Here is a 25,628-nt window from a genome sequence, read left to right on the forward strand (position 1 = left end):
ATAATAATAATAAATGGTGGTGGTGGTAGTAGTAGTAGTAGTAGTAGTAGCAGCTAACACTTTTATAGCACATAGCATATGCCAGGCACTATTTAGAGGAAATCACACAGACAACACATGATTATTCACAATATTATTTTCAAGAATGTTCAAAGTGGACAAACCTAGTAAATTGATTTCATAGCTTTTCCCATTTGTATTAGAAATATAAAAAAGCAGGCACTGCAAATTTACTATCTTGCCAGCATGCATCACCATCAAGGGTCCCTTGGCACAAATAAGAAACATTCTCTTCTCTAACCTGACCAAAAGAAAAAAACAAAAGAGTGATAAAGAAAGAGAAAGGGGTTAGAAGCTAAAATGTAATTTTGTGGGGCTAAAAAATATATGATGGTGGTAAGACAGCACTTTTTTTTTTTTTTTTAATGCTGGTTATATAGGCTTTTGCATTACAGTCTTTGGTAAAAAATAACTTTTGCAGGATGCTAATAAACTCCAACTTAAGAATGTTTCTATATCTGCTAAAGTATTCTTTGTCCCTCTTTATTTAATAAAATGGCAGATAGGCACTTCTTGTCTAATAATCAGACTGATCTACTTTCAGATGTGAATCTGAACATATATGGAAAAATGGACAGCTAAGTTTACTTATAATGCTTATTTTGATATCCATTTAGAGATAAAAGCCAAGATAATGTTTGGTTTTATTTCTTAAAAATGCAATGTCTCTGCAACATGGTCATTACAGAGCACATCTACAATGTTGCAAATGACTTCGCCCTTATTACCATCAGTAGTCTGCTTTGTGTTTTTACTTCAGTTATTAAATGGTGGTCTCATGATTCTTTGTCACCAGGAAAGCAGTCCAACAAACCAAAATTTCATTAAATGAAACAAAAAGTTCCTGACGGCAAAATCTCAAGTCTTAGTTCAGTCTGTTTGAAAATCTGAGGTGATCAATAGCTGCATTTATGAATAATTCTCAGTATTAAATAGCTCATGGTGTTTTGGAGGACATATCAAGAAATTTAAGACATTTACTAAATACTTTTAAAGAATACCTCAATACCTATATATGTACACAAGCAGTCCTAAGACAGTAGTAAAGAGTCTATCTACCATTTGACCAATATTATAATCTTAAGGGGGAGGATATTGCAAGGCATTTTCTACATTTCAAGAACCAAAGTTTCTTTCCCTGTTTTGAATGCCAAAATTAAGGCCCACAAGTCACTAATGGGATAAGTATAGTGGTTTGCATCTTAAACGCCTGGGTGAAAATCTCTTAAACTCATGACAGAGGGATAATAGTGTTTCTTCTAAGACCAAATGTTTCAAATGGTGCATCCACTACATTTTGCAGTTAATTCAGAGTAAGCTGGAGGTCTCACGTTTGAGGTAGGGGAAAGGCAGGGACTGGCTTTAGATGTGCTGACATAATTTGCCTTCCAAAGTTAAGTCCTGAAGAAGAAAGAACCCAGTATTATAAAGTCTTGGGGGCATCTGAGACTTCAGTAGAATCCATTGGGTAAATGTCAATTAAGAATTGTCATGTTCTTCCTTTCTTTCAATCCACCAAATTCTGACAGCCAATGAAAATTCTCATCTTAGTACTTTTCTTTCTCTACTCAAAGTCAAGTAAACTATTGTTCATTAAAATGTCCCCCTTTGGGAAAACCCAATACATAATGATCCGTATTTGTAAGGCAAAAATTTGTATTGAACAAAAGAAGTCGCCATAGAATTTCTTTAGTCAACTTTTTCAGTGTTTTCAACATAATTAGGTTTTTAAAAAATATTTACATACAACTTTCCCAAAATTCATGAACTTGCATAAAATGTGTGTATACCTGAATATATTTCAACAAAGAAAAACAATGAAAGTTTATGGACAAATAGTTTAAAAAAATATATTCTAGTCAAAATAGAACTGACCTGGAAGAGTACAGAAAATCAAATAAATAAAAAAAGAAGTTTAATTTTCACTCCTCTTCCCCCACTGTGAGGTATCTACTAAAACACCTAAACTAAAGAAAAGTATCTGATCTAGGAAGGAATCAGTACTTGGACATTACAAATTTAGGTACCAAACAATAGGCAAGAGGGAAAAAAATTGCACATTTTATACTTAAGAAGGTCTTTAGACACCTCAAGGCAATCATTTCATTTGTACATGAAAACTCTGAGCTCACAGAGGTACAACAACTTGCTCATGGTCACAGCACTAATCAGTTACAGAACCTGGTCACCTCCTCCCAATTTCATGATTGTTTCGCCAGATATCAATATTAGTCTTGAGAAAAATATACAATGAATTGGGTATTTTTCCCAGATAAACATTCCTATATTAATTTTACATAAAACACATCACATTATTTCAAACTAGTAAATAAATTAATGGTATATACCAAAATGGAAATAAGTTAACAATCCCTTCTTCATATTTTGATCAAGTATCTTCTTCAAAAGTCTCACAATAAGATTTAGTGCATCAAATCCAGCAGCATATTATCTCAGTCTTTAACAATCTTATGTTCAGTATTGAATAGTGGAAAGAAGTTAAACCTTATCTCTTTGTGAATGGATTTCAGTAGTTCTAACACTACTTTATGGTCTGTGCACAGTGTTGCTATACATCAAGAAAACACAGCTACAAGGTTAATCCAAAGAACAATTTAAAAGCCATTTCAATGGCAATTTCTGTGACTGAGTCATGAAAACAGACGTAAAGTTCTTGAAGTCTGGGATGAAGAAAGAGCCTCCTGTAGAGGAAAAGAACACATTCATTTCAGAAATTCCAAAAACAAAAAAACAAAGGAAAAAGACTCCAACTCTTCAATTTATTTTACTTAATTTTTTTGTTTCTGAAAGAATAAGTAGTAAATTCAAAACCACTAATCTAAATCTACAGTAGGGGGAAATGCAGCTAGATTTATTATAAAATAAATAATATATGCCTTAGGTCAATTATGTTTATTTTTCCAGAATGTAAAAAGCCTATTTTATCAACATGTATAATCATGTCCCTCAGTTTTAAAGTATTAAATTTAGTCATTATTATTACAATACAGCCAATGTTGTACCATCAAAGTACAATAGTTATTAGACATTGAATTGGGATTAACATTGAAACTTTGATTGTCTTAAAGAGTTAAAATTTTAGTCTATTTAATCAATACTAATGTATACAAATCAAGCCATTTAAATCAGGTGTAGTTCTGCCTGACTTCCTTAAATTTCTCTATTCTACATAGATCAGCTTCGTCATAATTCAACACCTATTGATTTTTTTCAATTCCAATTGTGAATGTAGTTAAGGATCCACTGTACACCTGCATGTGTGCCTAACTGGTCTTCTTATCTCTATTCTCTCTTGTGTCCACACCGTTTTCATTTGCTGCTCCCAGCTTGATCTTGCAATAGCACAGCTCTAATCACACTACACTGAGATTTTTTTTGTTTTTTTTGTTTTTTTTGTTTAAAGATTTATTGATTTATTTATTGATTGATTGATTGCTATGTTGGGTCTTCGTTTCTGTGCTAGGGCTTTCTCTAGTTGCGGCAAGCGGGGGCCACTCTTCATCACGGTGCGCGGGCCTCTCACTATCGTGGCCTCTCTTGGTGTGGAGCACAGGCTCCAGACGCACAGGCTCAGTAGTTGTGGCTCACGGGCCTAGTTGCTCCGCGGCATGTGGGATCTTCCCAGACCAGGGCCCGAACCCGCGTCCCCTGCATTAGCAGGCAGATTCTCAACCACTGCGCCACCAGGGAAGCCCTACACTGAGTTTTGATCATGCTGATGCTCCCAAGCTTGGTTGGTTACACATCAGAATCACAAGTGAGCTTACTAAACATACAGAGTCCCACTCCCATAGATTATGGTTCAGTAGGTCTGGGGTGGGGTGCAGGCATCTCTGATTTTAATAAGTGACTCAGGTGATTCTAAATCCCGTGGACCAGCACATGGGAATTACTGCTTTGGATAACATTTGTAAAGCATTTGTCATGCAGCTTAGTACTATATGATAGGTGTCCAGTAACATTAGTCCCACCTTACTCTGTGCTCCTTCCTCCACCAATTCTCTACCGCAACTCAAAGAACTGTCAGTGGCTCAATATTTCCCTCAAAATTCCATTCCTTAGTCAGGAATTGAAGGCTCTCTGCAGTGGTCCTAACTTAGCTTTCCAGCTTGATCTTTCACTTCATCTTTGCATATGCTATTCCCCTACCATTCTAGCAAACCAGTCTACTCACTGCCATGCCTTATGATTTCCCTTGTTTGGATCTTTATTCATCCCATCCTTTTCCTAGAATGCTCTATCCAAATCCAATTCATTTTCTAAAGCAGATCAATGGAACCTCTAAGCCTTTCTTTATAATCTCAGCTTAGATTTCCCCCCCTTCCTCGGAATTCCCAGAGTGTTTGGTTGTATTACCTAATTTATTATATATAGCCAGCTATCTTTCTCTCTATCTCCACAGAACATGCATCCATATATCCATAGGCATTTAAGCATGTTTCATATTTCTTCTGCTAGATGTAAGACCATCAGATGCAATGACTGTGTTTAGCTTTGTGTTTTTCAGTCCACCTACCCACCACCACATTTTGCCAAGCACAGCTCCATTTACTAAATCCTTACATATTTATCAAGTGACTGTGTGCCAGGTGCTGTTGCAGGTGCCAGTGGTGGACAAGACAGATCAATTCCTGACCTCATAAAGCTGACATTCTAGTGAGGGGGAGAAAGATCATAAACAAACAAGAAAATTAAGAATAAAGGGGTGGTAGAACAGAGAATAACCGAGTAGCCACTTTAATGTGGGCAAGAGATCATGGCTTGTCTCTTTAACAGGCGATGGCATGCTAGCACTGGTCTGAATATCCAGGAGCCAGATATGCAAAGGTGAAGAAGCAGACCATCCCCCATCCAATGTGACTGTGCACAGTGGACGGAGGAAGAGAGTGACAGGAGGTGGAAACAGACAGGTGGGCAGGGGCCAGGGAGGGCAGGGTCTTGTAGTTGGTTGGGGGTAGGAGAAGGAGAGGGGAAGAGAAGAGGGAAAGAAAGGAGGAGAGAGGGAAGAAAAGAAGTAGGGACAGAGAGAAGGAAATAGCAGTGAAAGTATGGACTCATTACCTTTTAGTGTATGACTCATACAATTTTGTAAGATAACTGAATAAGTTTTCTTTTTTTTTTAACAGAAAAAGAGTTGGGAGCAATTTAAAGGAGACACTAAGGAAATAAAATAAAATTCTAAAATACATTAAAATATTATAGTTAGATTAATAATTCCATGCCTATATCTGAAAATGTTTATCTCCATTACCACTTTTCTGTCACTTTTTAATATTTTTTTCCACTTACCCTACTACCCAGTAAGCCATAACTGGTGGTGGTTTTCTCTGATCAGTCCAGTTTTCAGGTGAGCATTCAAACAATACACCATGTTCTTTCACAGGGTTAAGAGAAGACACTGAATTTGTAGAACCTGAATGATCTCCACCATTTAGTGCTTTCTTCTTCTGTAAATTAATAGGTATTATTAATATTAACTGGTATTAATAGTGTTACTTTAAAACGTTTTATATATAGATTTGAATTGGTTGATCGTAATACTTTAAGTGCCTGCAATGACATTCTTCTCTTTACCTGCAGGAAAATTTCTATTCTTCCTCATACTTACTTTATTATTATTTTTAATACATTTATTTATTTATTTATTTGTTCATTTATTTATCTTTGGCTGCGTTGGGTCTTTGTTGCTGCACGCGGTGAATGGGGGCTACTCTTTGTTGCGGTGTGCGGGTTTCTCATTGCTGTGGCTTCTCTTGTTGCAGAGCACGGGCTCCAGGCGCGTGGGCTTCAGTAGTTGTGGTGCACAGGCTCAGTAGTTATGGCTTGCGGGCTCCAGAGCGCAGGTTCAGTAGTTGTGGCGCACGGGCTTAGTTGCTCCGCGGCATGTGGGATCTTCTTGGACCAGGGCTCGAACCTGTGTTCCCTGCATTGGCAGGCCGATTCTTAACCACTGTGCCACCAGGGAAGTCCCCTCATACTTACTTTAAATACCATCTCCTAAAAGAGACTTCACGGATAAAGTCTCTCTTGACTCTCCAAGGGAACATTTTGTTCACAGCCCTACCTTATTAGTATTTACGCTATATTATATCAGCAGTTTATAGGTTTGTTTTTCCCAGTACATTAAAATCTCTTTTCCAGGGCAAACAAAATATGCTATTCATCTTTGTATTCTTTGAAAGCAGCTGTGCTTGGTACACAGTAGGTGCTTAATGAACAGATTACTAATGAGTTACTAAATGAATAGATGATTTTGTAATATACTTAAAACACATATACTTAAAGCAGTATTGCCTCTTCCTCTGAAGCATACTCTAGATTTCCCACTGATTAAATCATTAGCAAACCAGTGACTCATTCGGAATATAAAGACTTTTTGTAAAGCTCAGGCCAAAACAGTGGTGTGATCCTTGATTCTGCTCTTTCTCTCAAAATACTTATTTAAGACATCAGCAAATCCTTTCGGCTCATCCTCCAAAATATATTCAAGATCCAGAAGCCACTGACTTCTCGCTTTGAGAATTTCCACAGCTCCTAACTGGTCCCTGCCTCCACCCTCTCTACCGTACAAGCTCGTTCACAGTAGCATGAGTGATCCTTTCAAAACTAAGGATCACGTCCCTGCTCTGCTCAGAACTGCCCAAGAACCTCCCGTCTTCCAAACAAAGCCCAGAGTCCCTAATCTATTGGGCCATGCATGACCTGGCCCTGCTACCTTGGCCATCTCAACTCCTACCACTCTCCTCCCTACTCAGCCCATTCCATGTGGCTTGGTCCCTCACTTTACTCAGGTCTCTGTTCAAATATTACTTGACATGATCAGAGGCATCTTTCAAAATAGTAACCCCCACCTCTTAACCTTACTCTGTTTTATTACTCCTCTTGAAACTTACCCTACCTGATATATTACACTGCTTGCTAATTCATTAGCCTCCCCTGTTAGAACACAGGCTTCATGAGGAAAGAGACTTTGTTTTGTTCACTGTTGTATCCCCAGCATCTTGAGTAGTATCTGGTGTGTAGCAGGTACCTCAATAATTAAATAATATGGGGAAGCCTAATTTATATTACCAAATATTACTAAATAAGTTAATGAAATAAACCTTATAGAATCTATCAGTATGTTAAACAGGAAAGGAGGAGCCTAAGAATGCAAAGCACATAGACATATATAGTCAAACATAACATTTTGTTGAATACCAATTTCTGATAGCTCAAAGAAGAAATCCTGTAAGACAAAGAATTTTACTGCTGAATGAGTCCTAAGAGATGATATAATTCAGCTCACTCACTTTATAGCTGAGAAAATAGGAAGAGTTAATAAGGCTCAGTCCAGGATTCCTTACTCCCAGCCCAATGTTCTTCTACCTTTAAGCCTAAATTCTTCACAAATTTAGCATCCTTAGTACATGTATTGCTATGTACATTACAATCATTCTTCAGGGAGGTTTTTTTTTTTTTTTTTTGGCAGTATGATGTTTGACCAGTCACAAATAAACTTCTATATGTTTATCCTTTTCAAGAAATCAACACTTATCTTTCCCTGCTATTAAAACTATCTAATTGATATTTTAATTGTATACAACATTACTACTTATCCAGAGGTACAATATCAAATAAAACTTCATCCTGGATTGAAAAGCAAGCAAGCAAGCAAGCAACCAACCAACCAACCAAGTGGCTGAAACATAACAGTATTGCGCCTACTGCTATACTTTATTCCATTTTGTTCCAAAATACCTTATCCTGCTGGTTGAATACTTAAAGAATTATCAGTTACCAAGTGGTAGAGATAACTGTCCAAGAAATGGTTGGGTCAAATATGGGAGGCAAGTTTACATTACAAACTACTATGTTCTACTTTGCTATAGAAAACACAAGTCCACCGTTTCTTGAAATAGTACTCTGGGACATCAAACTCAGAATTATGAAACAAAGTTTTAAAGTTAAGTACAGTGAATATAATCCTTTGGCATTCAAGGTAGATGGAATGACTGTTAAAAAAAATAAATGACAACAGTCATTGCTGGACATATTGATTAAAGAGTTTTAGAGAGAATATTTAGAGGTCTGGAAATAATACTGGCAGAAAATTATATTTATAGCAGTGCCCTACCTCTTCAACCAATGTCTGTTGGAAAACTGCACGAATGGAGAGACAACACTGATGGAAATTTTTTATCAGCTGAGGGTGGATAGAGCCACTTAGTTGTCCCACCTCTTCGTGGGTAGGAGCAATAAAGATCCCTTGCACTGTTTCTAAGGCGACATAGTGGAAAAGTGTGTTCTCAGGACCAGACGTCAATCTTGAAAAGAAAAAAAAAAGATATTAGAAGTAAACTTAAAAATGTTGCTTCATTTTGAATGTTGTAGACATCTAATAAGCTTTTAACTACAATAGAATATTAGGAGTGTAATTAGGGAAGGGAAACTAGGCCAAACATTGAATCTCCTCTTCCTCCTTATCTGAAATACAGGCTAGGGCTATTATCAATTCCCTTAATGGAGGCAAACACTACATGTTATGCAAGGATAAATAAACACCAATTCGTTTGCAAGTAACTTAATCATCCTTTGGCTAAACAACCCAAACTGGCTAAACTCCTCTTTTTCCATGGTTGGTAATGAATAACTCAGCCCATGTCTGGCCCAGGTATCTACAAGCCATAAACAAGATATGTCTAGCGTGGACCACGAATAAAAACACCTTCCAATAAACTAAGCTTATCAGTTAGTAGCATTAAAGTCTCTTACGACGATAGTCAAACTGATGATCCTGAAGAAAAATAAAATTATTATTACCAACTGCAAAGCTGAGTTAATATTCTAGAATACCATGGCAATTGCTAGAAGTATTCTACTACTTCTTATCATTACAGTCTTCCTTCTCTTCTATGTTCTCTTACTATTTTCACTTCTCCATTCTTCTTCTCCATCCTTTCTTCCCCTACTGAGATCTCAGACAGGCCAGCAGAACCTATAAATACTGCTTATTTCTACCAGCAGTAAGAAGAACTAAAGAGCGACAATAATAGCAACAATGAAATAATGGCAATAGTTATCATATACTGAATGTCTTCTATGTTCCAGGGTAGGTGCTTTAAAATACCTTAGACTTAATTCTCATAATGACCCTGTAAGATATTAAACATTACTATCCTCATTTCAACCGTGAGGAAATCAATGTTCAGAGGACTTGGATTAACTTGTTTGAGGTCACATAGTTAAGTGTCAGAGCTTAACTGACTCTGTTCCACTATACCTTGCTTTCTCCTGATTGGCAATCTTTAAATATATGGACAGCAATTCCCCATCTGCATCTCAAACACTCAGGCTGCTCTATTCTCATTCTAATGTCTATTAAAAAAATTCATTTAGTTGATTTTTCTTCCAGCCATAGCACAGAGGCAAAGCAAAGGCATATTTCAGCTCTTAGCTTAAATACTGCCTCAATCATCCATGATAACCAAATTCCTGTTAAACTGTTAATTAGGCAGCAAGATCAGAATAACTTTTGATCACTAACTAATGCTCCTGGCTCTCTTTAGAGACCAGGGATAGGCAGGGAAGGAGATCATCTACAAATTTTTCTCATACTTTTCCATAGGGTGGTTGGCTCATTAACACTGGTGGCTGATATTTTTTCGATCAAGTAAAAAATAATCAAAATGAAAAAAATTATAATTATTCAAAAATGAAAATAATTTAAAACATACATTTTAATCCTGAGGTCACCAAATTCAAGAAAAGGTACAGAACAGAAATGATTCTTAATAAGAATCATTAATTCTTAATAGGAATCATTAATTAATAAGATTCCTATTTAGGGAAGTTTAGAATTAACATTTGTGTTAACTTCTTTAATTTTCTCTGAAAACAACCCCATGACAAAATGAGCAGGTCTAGTGCTTGAAAACCATAAATCAACTCAGTGTATATTAACTCACTCAGTGTATAAACCGAAAGTTTAAAAATCATCAAACAAGCAATTACTCACTGGGAAGACAAATATTTGTTCAAAAAAATGCAGATTAAATCAGATTAGTTCTTCAGAAAGGTCACTCCTACAGCAGAGAATGGATTCAGGGTAGGCTGGGAGTTGGGAGCCCATTGCAATACAACCAGGTGAGAGAATAGGAGCTTGGTCTAGGGTAGGATCATTAGGGGTTGGATCCATGCAGAATGGATAGGACTTGGTTACTGAATGAAATGTTTTCTGTATATTATTGTTTTTAGTATGTTATATATTTTTATTTTACAAAAACAAACACAAATTAGGATAATATATTACACACTGGTTTATATCACACTTTTAAAATTAACTACATAGTTTGAAGATCTTTCCATGTTAATAAAGAGAATAAATATGCATCTGTAGCATCCTTTTAAATAGGAGAGCCTATGATTTACATCACATATGACTTTATGCTTAATTTAACATAATTATAAATTTATGTTAAGTTATAATATAAACTTAAGTTATAAACTTGGAAAAAGAGTTTCTTTTTACTAGAGATAAAGCCCAAATAACACACATAGATATTTAAAAAATAAGATATGGAGGTAATAAAAATTCAGAGCAGTAGTTTTTGTTAAATGGAAGACTAGGGTTTGGGGAAGGTATTTCAGGCTTCCAACAAAGGTTTGATTTAGATTTCTTTGATTAAAAAACATTTTTAACTATTAAAAAATTAAACATCATATTGGAAGGCATTAAATTCCAAATTTTAACATTATATCAATATTTCCAGTGCATTATTTTATGTAGACAAATTACCTTGCTTTTGCCCTGACTTCAGGAAAAAGGCTTTTCCTGACAACTCTTTGAGATATGTATTTGAACTTATTATAAAATGTTTCAACGATCAAGAAGGCGGTAGCTCTGAACTTCTTTTTTTTAATGGGAATTCTATTTGTATATGTCTACTTGTTCAAATAAAAGTGTGCAATTGAGGGAATGCCCTGGTGGTCCAGTGGTTAGGACTCTGTGCTTCACTGCTGAGGGCGCGGGTTCAATCCCTGGTTAAGGAACTAAGATCCCGCAAGCCGCGTGGTACAGCCAAAAAAAAAAAAAAAAAAAAGTGTGCAATTGAGTTTGTTACACAAGTTGATACCATGCATGACATCGTAATTAAATAGCAGACGAAGCTCAGGAAGACCAGCTTGTCACCACATAATAGTGTTCTTGTTCTTGCCCAACAAGAAGTAAATATGTAACATTTCATACTTTAATAATTAAGCTGTTACACATGCTCCTCTCACTTAGTTCCTTTTACATGAGAATTCCCTACTTACTGTAAATTTGAGGTTTCACCTATTTTCTAAAGAGGGTGTCATAGGCTCAGTTCTCTGGCCCCAGACTCTGATCGGGAGATATGCAGGGAGGAAGTTTATCAGGGAGGATGCTTGAAAACAACACCTGTGGGGGTAAGACTGAAGGACTGAGCACTGGGAGAAGTTGAACCGTGCCGCAGTTGAGACAGAGGTCTCAACAGATACCACCGGGAACGCGGAAGCTTGGATGGCCTTTTAGAGTTGGCCTGAATTTAAGTAGGGACCAAGCCTTTGTACTTACTTATCTATTAGTCATTAGATGTAGGTTACTCCTAGAGAGAGGTTGTAACCTTGGCGGAGTCAGTAAACTTCCAAATAGGACAAGGCCAGGGGAGGGACTCAGCCATGCATGAGCCATTAGCAGCCATCACTCTCAAGCACTGGGAATGAGTACCCGGGGCTAAGGACTATCTGCAAAAACACAGCATCCACCAGAGTCTAAAAATAGTAAACTCTAATGTAAAAACTAGACACACAAAAGGGAGGTTACCTATGGAAGAGACATAAGTGGGAACTTTTATATTTTGAAGTACTACTTTGTATGCTTTTTATTTCTTATGAGTATGTTTCCTATATGTATAATGAAAGATATTAAAGAAATAGCATAGCTATTACCTTTCATATGTAAGAGATATCATAATTACATTTGTTGAATAAAATCTCTATATGTTATGGAATAGCACTTTTTCGTTGTAACATTTCCTCGAAGACACAGAGTTAAGTGAAAAAGAATAAAACAAGGAAGTTTCTTACTTCATTGTGTTATATATATCCAGTTCTTTTTCTGAAAGGTCCTTTTTCAGGTTCCCCAAATGAAATGGATTTGGAAGAGTAGACTTCTTTTTAGTGACCTAAAAAGTATTATTAAGTAGATCCGTTTATATCTAAGAATGGAATCAAACAGGAGAAATGACATAAAACTAAAAATCCTTCTAAGAGAACTACTATTTTGCAATGTTTCTTTTAAATATTTTTGATGCTAACTTGTACCTCTTGGCTTATCCTATGGTAACAGTGACCCGAGGGCCATGTCATGGGAAGACATGACAGTTCTCCCTGTAAACCTTCTACCGGAGCCATAATGGAGCCATCACCAAATTTTGTTACAATTTATATGTATGCATACTCGTCCCCCTCTCTAGACTCTGCACTCCTCAAAGGCAAGAGCTGCGTCTTACTCATCTTTTTATCTCCTTTGTGTAGCATAGCCCTTGGCACATAGTAGATGTTCCATCAATATTTGTTAAATGGCTGAATCTTAGAGATTAATTCAATTTCTTTTAGGAGTTGTTCAGGGCTCTTTAAGTCTATCCAAATCCTCTTAGACTATATTTCCTACCAATTTCACAGACTTGGATAATGAGTACCACCAATGTGAGTACTTCCTAAATATACCCACTTAGGGCTCCAAGAGTGCTCTATTGTTTGGAATTAGGAGATCGAATCTATCTATCTATATAATTTTTTAAAGTTTCTGATTCTCTTGTTTCTACTGAACACTTTCTTGGCTATTTAATTAGATCAGCCACCAAATGCCCCACAAGTAGCATGTTTTCTGTTATCACTGTGAATAGAAAAGAAAGAGTTGAACATGGAAAGCGGGATTAAAGAGTTTCCCTACTTGTAATTACTGTCAAGTAGATGTCCTAGCTGTCAAGGGGCTAGTAATGTTCTATTACTTGATAGTTTCTTCTTTCTTTGGTCCTAACTCATTGGTTTGCCAACAGTGACTAAAACCACTAGTACAAATGAAGAAGTATCTGCCATTAAAAATTCTCTTGCAATTAGAAGTAAGGACTGGAGAGACAGCTTAGCTCCCAGAACGTACACACTTGAATGAACACACACCTTAAGCAAGGCCCCGCTTTCCTCTGAACCATCAGAACCCTGAGATGCTGCAGTGTGGGGACTCAGGCCAACACCTTCTCCACCTTCACAACCACTGTCAGATCCTCCACTTCTGGATGGACTGGGCTTACGTGTCTTTAGGGAATAGTCACCAAAAAGAGTTCTTCTGCATGTTGGAGAGGTTGCTACTTTGGAAGTACCTTGTAGCCTACTGAGGATAGGGGAGGTTGTTAAATTATCTAATTTTTCATGTGATCCAGCAAGAAACCAGTCAGCACAAGACAAACAGGGGGTTGCAGAAGAGGCTAGCCGTTCATTTATGCGGGAATCTACCCCCTCCAGCTGGTGAAGAGTTGTTTTGACCTGATCCACATATATACAGTCTGGTCCAGGATTCCCAACAGCTTTGGATGCACAGCCTCCAGCTTCTAATAGCACACACAACATATAATGTCTCTATAAGAAAAAAAATTAACATAGGTTTAGCTACATGAAAATATTTGTATGTAACATGCATGTATAAATTTATGAATACTAAACAGATATGGGCATGGGGCATAATCGTGTGATGATTATTGAAAAATCCTCCCTCCCCTTCTTAGTTATCCTCAATGCTTCTTGATCACCCTTGAAAACAAATCTCACATTGCCTTATCCTGATATACCATCAACTGCCACTTTTGGCACATGGAATTCCCTAAGGTATCTTTCAAAGAGCCTCAATAATTGGTAGTCCTTTCATTTACAATCACATATTTATTCTGTTTCTGGTTCTATATTCTTTTTTTTTTTTTTAAATACATTTATTTATTTATTTATTTATTTTTGGCTGTGTTGGGTCTTCGTTTCTGTGTGCAGGCTTTCTCTAGTTGCGGTGAGCGGGGGCTACTCTTCATCGCGGTGCGCGGGCTTCTCATTGTCGTGGCTTCTCTTGTTGTGGAGCACAGGCTCTAGACGCGCAGGCTCAGTAGTTGTGGCTCACGGGCTTAGTTGCTCCGTGGCATGTGAGATCTTCCCAGACCAGGGCTCAAACCTGTGTCCTCTGCATTGGCAGGCAGATTCTTAACCACTGCGCCACCAGGGAAGCCCATCTGGTTCTATATTCTTTTCATGTCTATTTCCCAAAACAAACTAGAAGATAAAACCTCTGTTTTTATAGAAATGGGAACAAAAGATCTTAAGAACCTGCTAAAATCTTATCTTGAGTTTCATTAATATTTCTCTATGAGTATTAAATGGATACAAAAGAAAAGAAATAAGGGCACATAACATTTTGTTTGAATACTACTATTTGACATGCTTATAATTTTAAATTATCATTTTTGTTTGTGTATTTATTTAGTCTGTAAATGGCAAAAAAAAAAAAAAAAAAAAAAATCCCAAGAAAAACTAAGGTAAACTTACCAAGCCAACAATTAGCAAAAAATACCTCCCTTCAGGTTCCTGAAAGACTTCAGTGTTTGAGTCTGTAGAAGGTTGGAGGTGATGTCGAGGAAATACTTCTCTCCATATTACCAACTGACCAATTCTTTGTTTTGCTGCTAAAGGCAGTAGGCAATAGTGGCGACAGTATACAGCAATATCAATAAGATCATCCTTAGGCAAATGACTGCATATCAAATAACCCTTGAATTTAACCACAGAGAATAAAAGTCAACTAGTGACATAAAGCAATAATCCTATAATATAGTTCTAAGTGTCTTATAGGTATTTCTTCAGTTGGCTTAAAATATTCCAGTTTCAAATGGAATAAATGAAGACATAGTAAAAACAGATTTTTTTTCAACTAGACATCAAGTATTTGGGATAACTTAAGTCTATAACAGGTACACTTTAGCATAAAGCAAGATCACCTCTAAGTAGCACTAGCCTGAGAATTTGGCAAAATCACAAAAGCACTGAATTCTGAAGATGAAAAGCAGAGAAGCAGGAGTCGAGGTGAGGAGAGACTTACTTTTCACTGCTTACAGCTCTGTATTGTTTGATTCTTCTTTAGATATGTTTTATATTGTGCTTAAAAATCTTTTTTAAAAATTAAAATACTTAAATTCATTTGATGTTTAACTTGCTTTACATGGAAGTCAACTACTTAATGTTAGAAAATTTACCAGAAAGATGCATAGTTACTTTCTGAAGATAAGGGAAAAAAACACATGATTGCAAAAGGAAATCAACAAAGTAGTACTGCTCTTCTCTCATATACACTTGGTTCTTTGAGTACTGTTTCTCTCTTACACGTTTGTAAATGCTTTAAAATGTAATGAAACCAGAAATATTTGTTGTATTTGTAAATATGTAGGTACAAGTCTTGTTTTAAGATCTAAATTTTATGGTACCTACATTCAGAGAAAAAGAGATAAATGTATTTTTCATGTTTGTAAGAATTTGAGAAAATTTACCTTAGGTCTGTTCAAATAGCAGTATGACATATATAAAAATTTCAAGCTTCAGCTTACCTTGTAAAATAGAGAAGAGCCCAAAATTGTATATAGCCGTCTCATGTCATAGTAATCCTCAGACTGGGGGAAAAATCACAGTGGATTTATATATATATAAAATTTTATATATATGTATATATATATTTTTTATGATTTTAAAAAATCCTAGTTAAGCTACAACAGTTAAAATGGAAATTACATTCTTAAGTAACTTATCTCTTCTTCTTTTAGTATTTATTTATTTATTATGGAAGTATAGTTGATTTACAGTGTTTCAGTTGTACAGCAAGGTGATTCAGTTACACACACACACACACACACACACACACACATTCTTTTTCAGATTCTTTTCCTTTATAGGTTATTACAAGATATTGAATATAGTTCCCTGAACAGCAGGTCCTTGTAGTAACTGAACTTTTCATAGTGCCTTCTTTAGAAATCAATATAGTAGGCTATTAGGGTGAGACATAAGGTGCCTATATATTTATTTTTGACTGAGAACAATCTTATTTTTATTCTTGTAAGATAATGTTGATTAGAGACATCTAAGAGTAGAACATAAGATTTGTTACCCCAAGAGGGATTGAAAGAAATCTACCAAGACAAAATGCTTCTACTGGACATCACCTAAAATATCCAATATTACCATATACTATTTTTGAAAGTACAAATTGGTACAACCTATTTGGGGGCAACTGAGCAGTACGTAAAAAAAAAAAAAATTAAATACACATACTCTGAGTAATTCCTCTTTTAGAAATCTACAGAAATACTTGAACAAGAGATTCAAGATGTTTGTATAAAAAGTTAAGAGTAGAATTTGTAATATGCAAAAACTGGAGATAAAGTTCAACAATGGAAAATGGTTAAGGAAATAAGGTTATGTTCACATCACAGAATATCATACATCTGTTTAAAAAAATAAGGTTGATCTATATGAGCAAGCACAAAAGGTTTTAGAATACATTGTTCAGCAAAGAATGCAAGCTGTGGAACAAAATATTCACTATGATCTAAGTCTTGTTAAAAACAGCACCCCCAATTATATACATGTATGTATATACATATGTGTTGGTTTGTATGGGGGTATGTATGTGTATAGAAAAGGGTCTGGAAAAATATATTCCAAACTATAAGAGCAGTTGTAACTGGGGATGGAACTGGGGGAGAGGGATGAGGAGGGAGGACATTTGTTTTTAATAACCATGCTTGCATTTATTTTTAACCAATATGCATGCATTACTTTTATAAGTTGAAAAAAAAAAAACACAACGAAACCTAAGGAAAACTGAAAACTGGAAAAAATCTAAATATCCCTCAGTTGGGGAATGGATAAACACTGTGATACCGTCATACAATGGAATACTATCAGCAATAAAAAGGACTGAACTACTGATATAGACAACATGAATGAATCTCAAATGCATTATGCTAAGTGAAAGAAATCAGGCCCACCCTTTTTCATTTGTTTTGACTGCCTTTATGTCAAAGATATTTCTTGTGATGCTTTACTGTCCTCATATTTAAGAACAAGGTATTAAGTTCACTGGAAGCTTTTTTGAGGGTCTGGAAGCTCTGACTGGCTTCACTATAGGTAAGCTTTTAAAAACTGTTTTATTTTATGCGTGCAGTCCAAGAGGATTTCAGGTGAGATACATTCCCTTAAGCAATCAACTGGATGTTCTTGGCTCATGGTAGTAAATGTGATTGGGGAAATAGCTGTGAATACCATTCTTTCTGTGCCCCAGAAATGTCACCCTTCTCTGGAATGCGATTAACTGGGTGTTCAGTAATCCTAAAAAAGCATGAAATAGAAATTAATTCATTAATTAAAAATTGTTTTATTTTAATTAAAATTTTGATCATGGTAAAATACACATAATATAAAATTTACCGTCTTAATCATTTTTAAGTGTACAGCTCAGTAGTGTTATGTACATTCACACTGTTGGGCAGCCAAATCTCCAGAACTCTTCCTCTTGCAAAACTGAAACGCCGTATCCATTAAACAACTCTCCATTCCCCCCGCCTTCCTGCAGCCCCTGGCATCCACTCTTCTACATTCTGTCTTTATGAGTTTGACTACTTTAGGCATCTCCTGTGGGTGGAACTGTGCACTACTTTGTCTTTTTTTTTTTTTTTTTTTTTTTAAGATTTATTTATTTTTGGCTACGTCGGGTCTTACTTGTGGCACACGGAATCTTTCTTGAGGCACGCGGGATCTTTCGTTGCAGCACGCGGGCTCTTCATTGTGGCGTGCGGGCTTCTCTCTAGTTGTGGCTCTTCTCTAGCTGTGGTGCGCAGGCTCCAGGACGCGTGGGCTCTGTAGTTTGAGGCACACAGGCTCTCTAGTTGAGGCGCGTGAGCTCAGTAGTTGTGGCATGTGGGCTTAGTTGCCCCGTGGCATGTGGGATCTTAGTTCCCTGCCCAGGGATCGAACTTGTGTCCCCTGAATTGCAAGGCGGATTCTTTACCACTGGACCACCAGGGAAGTCCCTACTTTGTCTTTTCATGATGGGCTTGGTTCACCTAGTGTGGTATCTGTCCTCTGGGTTCATCCACGTTGAGGCCTATGTCAGAATTTTCTTCCTTTTTGGGGCTGAGTCATGTTCCATTGTATGTATTTTCCATGGTTTTTGTCTATTTGTTTGTTCATTCATCTGTTGGTGGACACTGGGGTTGCTTTCTCCTTTTGGCTGTTGCGAATGATGCTGCTGTGAATGTGGGTGTGCAAATCTCTCTTCAAGATTGTGCTTTTAATTCTTTTGAGTATATGGAATTGCTGGGTCATGTGGTAGTTCTGGTTTTGATTTTTTGGGGGGCCACCATGCTGTTTTCTATAGCATTTGCACTGTTTTGCATTCCCACCAACAGTGCATGGGGGTTCCAATTTTTCTACATCCTCGGCAACACTTGGTGTTTCTGGGGTGTTTGTTTGCTTGTTTTTAATGGTAGCCATCTGAACGGGTGTGGGTAAGCTGTTTTATGTGTATAGTTTTGGACCCTGCTTTTTCCTTAGAAAATGATCTTGAACATTTTTTCATGTCAATAGACAGTTTTCTAAACATGATTTTAATGGATGTATTATTTAACAGATTCCATAATGTGGTATTTTAATTTGTTTCCAGTAATTTTTCACGGTATAAATAGTGTTGTGCAGATAATTCCTATAAAGCAATTTTGTATACATCCCTTATATTTTCCTTAGTTGATAAGGTCCTGGAGGTTGAATTCCGAGATCAGAGGATATATATTTTTAATGTATTTTGTCAGATTGCTTTCTTGAAAGGTTGCATCAGTTTATATGCCTACTAGCAGTGTGAAAGCATCATCTATACTGAACATTATCAGACAAAATTACTTCAGTGTATGATCATAAATACAAGGTTACCAAGAATATATATCAACTGATAACAATGGTTAACTCTAAGAATAGGGCTGGTTTTGATGTATGAGTGGTCAAGCAAAATGCTAGATTTATGTTTGTTGTTTATACTTTTCCCTAAAAATGTACTCATGTAATATTTGTATAAAAATACATATTTTAACTTCCTACTTAAAAAAAAGTCAGACCCAAAATATTATCTACCATATGATTCAACTTATATGACATTCCAGAAAAGGTAAAACCATGTGGACAGAAAACAGATCAGTGGTTGCCAGAGGCTGGGGGTAGGGAGAGGGACTGACTATAAAACGGCACAGAAGAATGTACTGAATATAAATTATACCTTAATAATAATTTAAAACTAAAGAAAAGAACACAGAATTAAAATATAAGATTAAATCTTAAATCTAATTTCACAAAAAGTTTAGAATAGATCCTTCTTTTTCTTTAAATTAAGGTAAAACTCACTGTGAATTATTCTGCAAGTTCTGACAAATGTGTACAGCTGTGTGCCACCAAAATCAAGATATAGAACAGTCCCATCAACACCCCCTGCCAATTTTTTTTGCTGAATATTATTCCATTGCATGAATATACCACAGTTTGTTTTGTCTACTGACCTGTTGATGGACACCTGAGTTATTTGAAGAGTCTCTGGCTATTAAAAATGAAGCTGTTATGAACATTTGTTTACAGGTCTTTGTACTGACATAGCTTTCAATTCTCTTGGGTAATTAGATAGGAATAGAAAGGCAGAATTATATGGTAGGTGTATGTTTAGGTTATTAAGAAACTGCCAAACTGTTTTCCAAAGTAAATGTATCATTCTACATTCTCAATTTATCAACTTTTTTCTTTTATGTACTGTGTCTTGACGTTGTATACAAGGAATCCCAATAGATCTTTTTCTAGCCATAGTTCCACTGTTCATTAAAATGATGTTCTATAAAGGCAGGAATTAGAGTTTTAATTAAACCTATTGGATATAGGTTCCTAAAAACCCAATTATTTGAATATTTTAGATCTAAACTGCTCCTAATGATTAGTATCTACAGCTAATTTTTTTTTCCATTAGTGAAAAAATTTATGACCTATGAAGAGTTCACCGTGCTTAAATTTCTACTATTTTTACAAACAAAATACCCTTCCATTTGCTCAGGATCTTAGCTAAGACTAAGCCACCCCTTAAGCTAATATTCTCTCCCTACATTTACCAGCAATCTGCTGAAGAATGATCCAGCCTCACTGCTTCTACTTCCTAACTTCCCATTTACTTTTTAAAGACTTTAATTACTGAAAATTTTAGCATATACGAAAAAAAACAGTATAATTAGTTCCTATGTGCCCATCATCACCCAGCTTAAAAAATGACCAGTACATAGCTAATCTTGTTTCATCTCTATCCCTCTCTCCTTCTTTCCTCTCCCTGGTGAATTATTTCAAAATCAATCCCAGATGTTATATCATTTCATCTGTAAATACTTTAGAATGCATCTCTAAAACAGAAGGACTTTAAAAAATACATAACCATAATATCATTACCACATCTAGAGAATTATTCCCACCTAATATCCAGTTAACAGTGTTTTCATTTCCTTGATTGTTTCATAGATGTTTTAAAAATTTTTGCTTGCTTGAATCAGGATCCAAGTAAGGTCCATATACTGAAATTGGTTGATATGTTTCTTGAGTCTCTTATGACTGATAGGTCTCTCTCAGCTTCTCCTAACCCCACGCCCACCCCCTCACCTTCTTCAACAAATTTATTTGTTTAAGAAACCGTCCTGTTGTGTCTAGTCTGAATTTTGCAGACTGCAATCCCCCTCCCCCAAATGGGGTCATTTAACATGTCCCTCTTCCCCTGTATTTCCTGTAAACTGGTAGTTAGACCTGGAGGCGTGATCAGGTATATTTCATAGGTGGTTTGTGTGCTTCCATCAGGAACCACATACTATCTGGCTGACTTTCTTTTTGTGATGTTAACAGCTTCTGATGATCATTGCTTAGATCCTTTAACTCACTGAGGGGAACTGAAAAATGATGGTATTCCAATTCTGTCATTCTTTCTTGATATGTTAGGTAGACCACTTCCATAAAGAGAAACTCCCCCTCATCTCTATTTGGTAACCTTGAGGTATGGTTCAGACAGGAAAGGCAGATAAATGTTTGATTCTTTCTCCTTAATTACCAGTTTTTACAATAATGAATTAGTTCCTTAGCATCCTCCAAAGTTGACCAAGAACTTTCTTTTTTTCTTTAGTACCATTATGAACTCATGGACTTAGACATATCTGATGTGCTTCAAATTATTGTCCTTATAGATGCTCAAGAGGGAGCCTCTTCAAGGTCCCTCCTGATTACTTGAACCCTAAATTAACCCTACGACTTTTTGAAAGCTTCCTGGATGTCTGATATAACAAGATGTTGCCAGGCTTATCTTGTACATTGTCAGCCCTAAATCTGGAATCAGTCATTTCTCATAGGAGTCTTGGTTCCCTTTAGCGAGAAATATTATTTACACACCATGGCCTGGGTGATAGTGGTGCTCTAGCGGACAGAGCTAGAAAATATATCAATAGTTTTTTAAAAAGATCAAAAACCATACTACCAGCCAATATTACATGTGTATCCTTTCTCTCAAAGCCCGGTTCCAAACGATACTAATGTAATTAATCATTACGTATACATTATGTAACAAATATTTTTAACTGAACAGAAAATCTTAAGGCAAGCAAAATAGATTTTGTCCATTTCAATACAGAAACCTAATGTTATGTATTCCAAGATTATTACATGCTCCCTTGGAAAATACTTAGAATAATGACTGATTTACAAAATAAGAAATCAACAATGAACCTTTCCTAAAATCCACTGCTTCTCTTACCAATTCTGCAAAATCTGCAGCCTCCAAGTCACTCAATGCTGTGTCTAATTCCACCTATGTGAGAAAAAAAAAGAGTAACACAAACATTTAACTCATATTACTTACTTTTTAGTAATGACCATATAAAATTGCTTAATAATTACTTGAAGAATTGAATAAATATATCTCTCTCCTTTGTGTTATTTAAGAAATGTCCCCAAATGGAACATCTTGCTTTTAAACTTTGTGATTACAAAAAAAAAAATTAATGTATTTTAACCTATAGGCACTTTTCAATTAAATCTCAATTATTGCAAAATGGGCTTCACTCTGTACTCAATGCAAACTAATTTATGAGGTTAAAAAGCTGCTTTACAGTTCTGTTAGAAAAATTTTTAACATTTTAAAAATCTTAAGAGGGAAAAAAATCAATCTGAATGTAGCCAGTCTATTATGAATTGTTTTTATTTTTCTATTTCCTATATATTTTTCAACAGTTGGATTCTTGGAAAATCCAAGCATCCAACATTCTTCCCTGTCTTCCTCCTATGTTTTGTATAAAAAGACTGTTAATCTTTATTCACGGATTAAATCATGAAGGCAAGTGTTCCCCTGGAATCTGGCACAGTTTAACCACCCTACAGAGTTATTAGAAAAATCTCTTACTTAGGATTTAGCTTTTGTTTCTATGGAATTTGCCTGAACTCTTTCATGTATTTGTCCCTCCCTGAAGCATTCAAAATTTAAAAACAGAATAAATTTAATCTGCAGTTTAATCTGCAATGCATATATATAAATTGGAAACTATTGACAGTTGAAGCTTGTAGCATATACGGTATTTGTGAAAAATAATCCTTGTTTTGTTTTTTAAGGCCAAGGCACTTTCTGCAGGACTGTTTCACAAATGTGTCTTACTGAGACGACAAAAGCTGTGGAAACATTAGTCATGCCTTTCAATGCTTTTCATATGGCATGACTTATTACTCATTTGTAACCTACTTTTTTCTGCATCTAGCAAATACTTCATGTTCTCCTTTTTGTGGCTATAGTTTCCCTGGTGAAAAACTATAGGACAAAAAGAAAATTACCTACTTGTGATTTTTGATCTCAGAGACATTAATGTTTAACAGGTTGCTATTCCTGCTACTGAACTCTACAGGCTAATATACAAGGTTACTATAATTGCTTCTTCATATTCCTTAAGAGAAAAAGTAAAATATCTTTTCTCTTTATTATTCCAGTGTATCTTAGGAAAAATAATTTTTTTAAAAATCTGACAAACAAACAAAATAAGGAAGTTCTCTGGGAAAGAAAACAGAAGTGCGACTTCATCATATACTAAACTCAGAACAAGTACATTTTTTTCCAAGTTAAAAACAACGATTTCCACCTAAAATTTACCAGGCACAAATTACCTTACACACACATATGTTTTTAACTAGATTTCTCAAGGCATAAAATTCTTTAATATTTTCCATTAGAATATATATAGTCGATAAACCCTACTATTTTTCACACAGTAAGAAATCTCAAAGGCAAAAGGAAAGTGTGTGAGTTCTTTGAGTTTGCTGGTAAAACAAAAACAAAAACTTTAAGGGTTATTATGTATTTTAAACTTTACATTCATCAGAGACTTTTAGATCACTTTATCAGAAGGTATCTATCTCTTTGCAAAAATATTGTTCTTAATTCTCTTAACCAGAATACAAAATATAGAAAATGTCTAAGCTATATCCTCATTGTTTCCCATGTATTAATTCCACCTACCCAACTAAACTGTGAGCATCCAGAGGACGTTTCTGGATTCCCAAAGCACAGTACAAATCGGAGTACCTGGCACAATGACGGCTGATCTGCATATAGTAGTGTCCAACTCAACAAGGACAAAGACAACCAGAGCTTTGGTGAGATAAGCAACAGGTATGATTTAAGTCAAAAGATTAAAAAATATATACAGTAGAATTCACACAGTGATTTCTCAGATTGATATTCTTTTAGGTTGAAATAAAAGCATACAGTCCTTTTAATCAAATATATGTCAAATGAAGTGAAAAAAACGCCAATAAAAAAGAAATCTGGGGCTTCCCTGGTGGCGCAGTGGTTGAGAATCTGCCTGCTAATGCAGGGGACATGGGTTCGAGCCCTGGTCTGGGAAGATCCCACATGCCGCGGAACAACTAGCCCCGTGAGCCACAACTACTGAGCCTGCGCGTCTGGAGCCTGTGCTCCGCAACAAGAGAGGCCGCGATAGTGAGAGGCCCGCGCACCGCGATGAAGAGTGGCCCCCGCTTGCCGCAACTAGAGAAAGCCCTCGCACAGAAACGAAGACCCAACACAGCCAAAAATAAATAAATAAATTAAAAAAAACAAAAAAAAGAAATCTGAATACAGGAGGTAGCCTTCACATGGAATTTATAAGACCAAAATAGGCTATATTTTAAATGTCTTAAACAAGAACTCTTAGAAGGAAAATAATATTTAATCATAATATATCCGAAGTCTAAAGACTTTGCCCCTAAAAACATTAAGTACCTCTACTCTCACAGAAGAGACTATATATTCTGAGGGGAAAGAACTTGGGCAAGACCAGACCGACAGGCCTCATGAGATGGCAACTCTGACTCACAAAAAGCGGCCTTGTGTCTTTCAGAAGAAAAAGACCCCAGAATGGGCATGAGACAGACTGTGGAAACAGTGTCTTTCTATCTTAAATGTAAGGTTATCTAGTTAAATTCTGTCTATTTTGAACACTTATGATTTCTTATGAAAACACTGATGGGAGTAGAATTATATATCTCATACTTTTAGTTTTATCTCATACTTTTTAGTTTTTATATGATTTAGGAAAATGATAATCATTGGCCTAAGATACAAAATGCAGCAGGGGGCAGTTGACAAAGGCAAGGACAAAACAAGGATACAAGAAGGTAAAGTTTCCTTTAAATATGCTTCAACCTCTCAACTCCCTCCAAATAATCATTATATAATAGTACTCTCACAGCTATAATTACAACTACAAAGTGCCAGGCATGATTCTAAGCATTTTATGTGTGATAACTCATAACTTCTTTATGAAGTAGGTAGTATTATTGTTCCCATTTTACAGATGAGGAAACTGAGCAAAGGGACTGATATATCTGTTTAAATTATTATTAAACTTCAAAAGGCATTTGTTTGATCATATATTGTAGAATTCCATGAAGAGCAGAATCTTGAATTGGGATATTACTACAACATAACCTGGGTTCCTTCATGGGCAGGGAACTGCTATGGCATAGTGCCTCATTAATACTATTACAAATGCTGTGGCTAAATACATTATTGTTGATGAAAATGTCTGAAATGAGCTTTTCAATCATTCAACAGTAAAGTTATTTTGGATGTACAGAAATGACTAAAGTCACATTGATAATGTTTAACCATCATGAATCTTACCTTTAGTGAGCTATCTCTGGCACAGGGCAAAAGCTAATTACAAATGTTCGTGTAAACAAAGATTTTGCTATTATTAATTTGTTAGCCAGTCATTTCATCTACCTGACTCGATGACCCTGCATTATAAAATCTAAATCACAAAATTCAAAAGTAAGACACACCATATAATTACGATTTCTGAAAAGTATTCCAAGTTTGAACAAAGCTTAAATGTTAAAGTAAGATGAGAGAGCTAATT

General features: G+C 35.8%; 1 protein-coding gene across 3 annotated transcripts in view; it reads right to left on the minus strand.

Moving 5' to 3' along the window:
* Positions 1-2,539: 2,539 nt before the first annotated feature.
* INTU (inturned planar cell polarity protein) overlaps positions 2,540-25,628 on the minus strand; it is an 82,041-nt gene continuing 58,952 nt past the window's right edge. For all 3 annotated transcript variants that reach the window (XM_061191101.1, XM_061191100.1, XM_061191102.1), the window contains exons 9-16: positions 21,977-22,030; positions 15,720-15,782; positions 14,668-14,889; positions 13,264-13,719; positions 12,169-12,266; positions 8,198-8,387; positions 5,371-5,528; positions 2,540-2,762 (exon numbers count right to left, since the gene is read on the minus strand). In XM_061191101.1, coding sequence (XP_061047084.1) covers positions 2,651-2,762; positions 5,371-5,528; positions 8,198-8,387; positions 12,169-12,266; positions 13,264-13,719; positions 14,668-14,889; positions 15,720-15,782; positions 21,977-22,030 — 1,353 coding nt within the window. In that variant the 3' untranslated portion in view covers positions 2,540-2,650. The remainder of the gene's footprint in view (positions 2,763-5,370; positions 5,529-8,197; positions 8,388-12,168; positions 12,267-13,263; positions 13,720-14,667; positions 14,890-15,719; positions 15,783-21,976; positions 22,031-25,628) is intronic.

Source organism: Eubalaena glacialis, chromosome 5, assembly GCF_028564815.1.
Source record: "Eubalaena glacialis isolate mEubGla1 chromosome 5, mEubGla1.1.hap2.+ XY, whole genome shotgun sequence".
In the NCBI taxonomy this organism is placed as follows: domain Eukaryota; kingdom Metazoa; phylum Chordata; class Mammalia; order Artiodactyla; family Balaenidae; genus Eubalaena; species Eubalaena glacialis.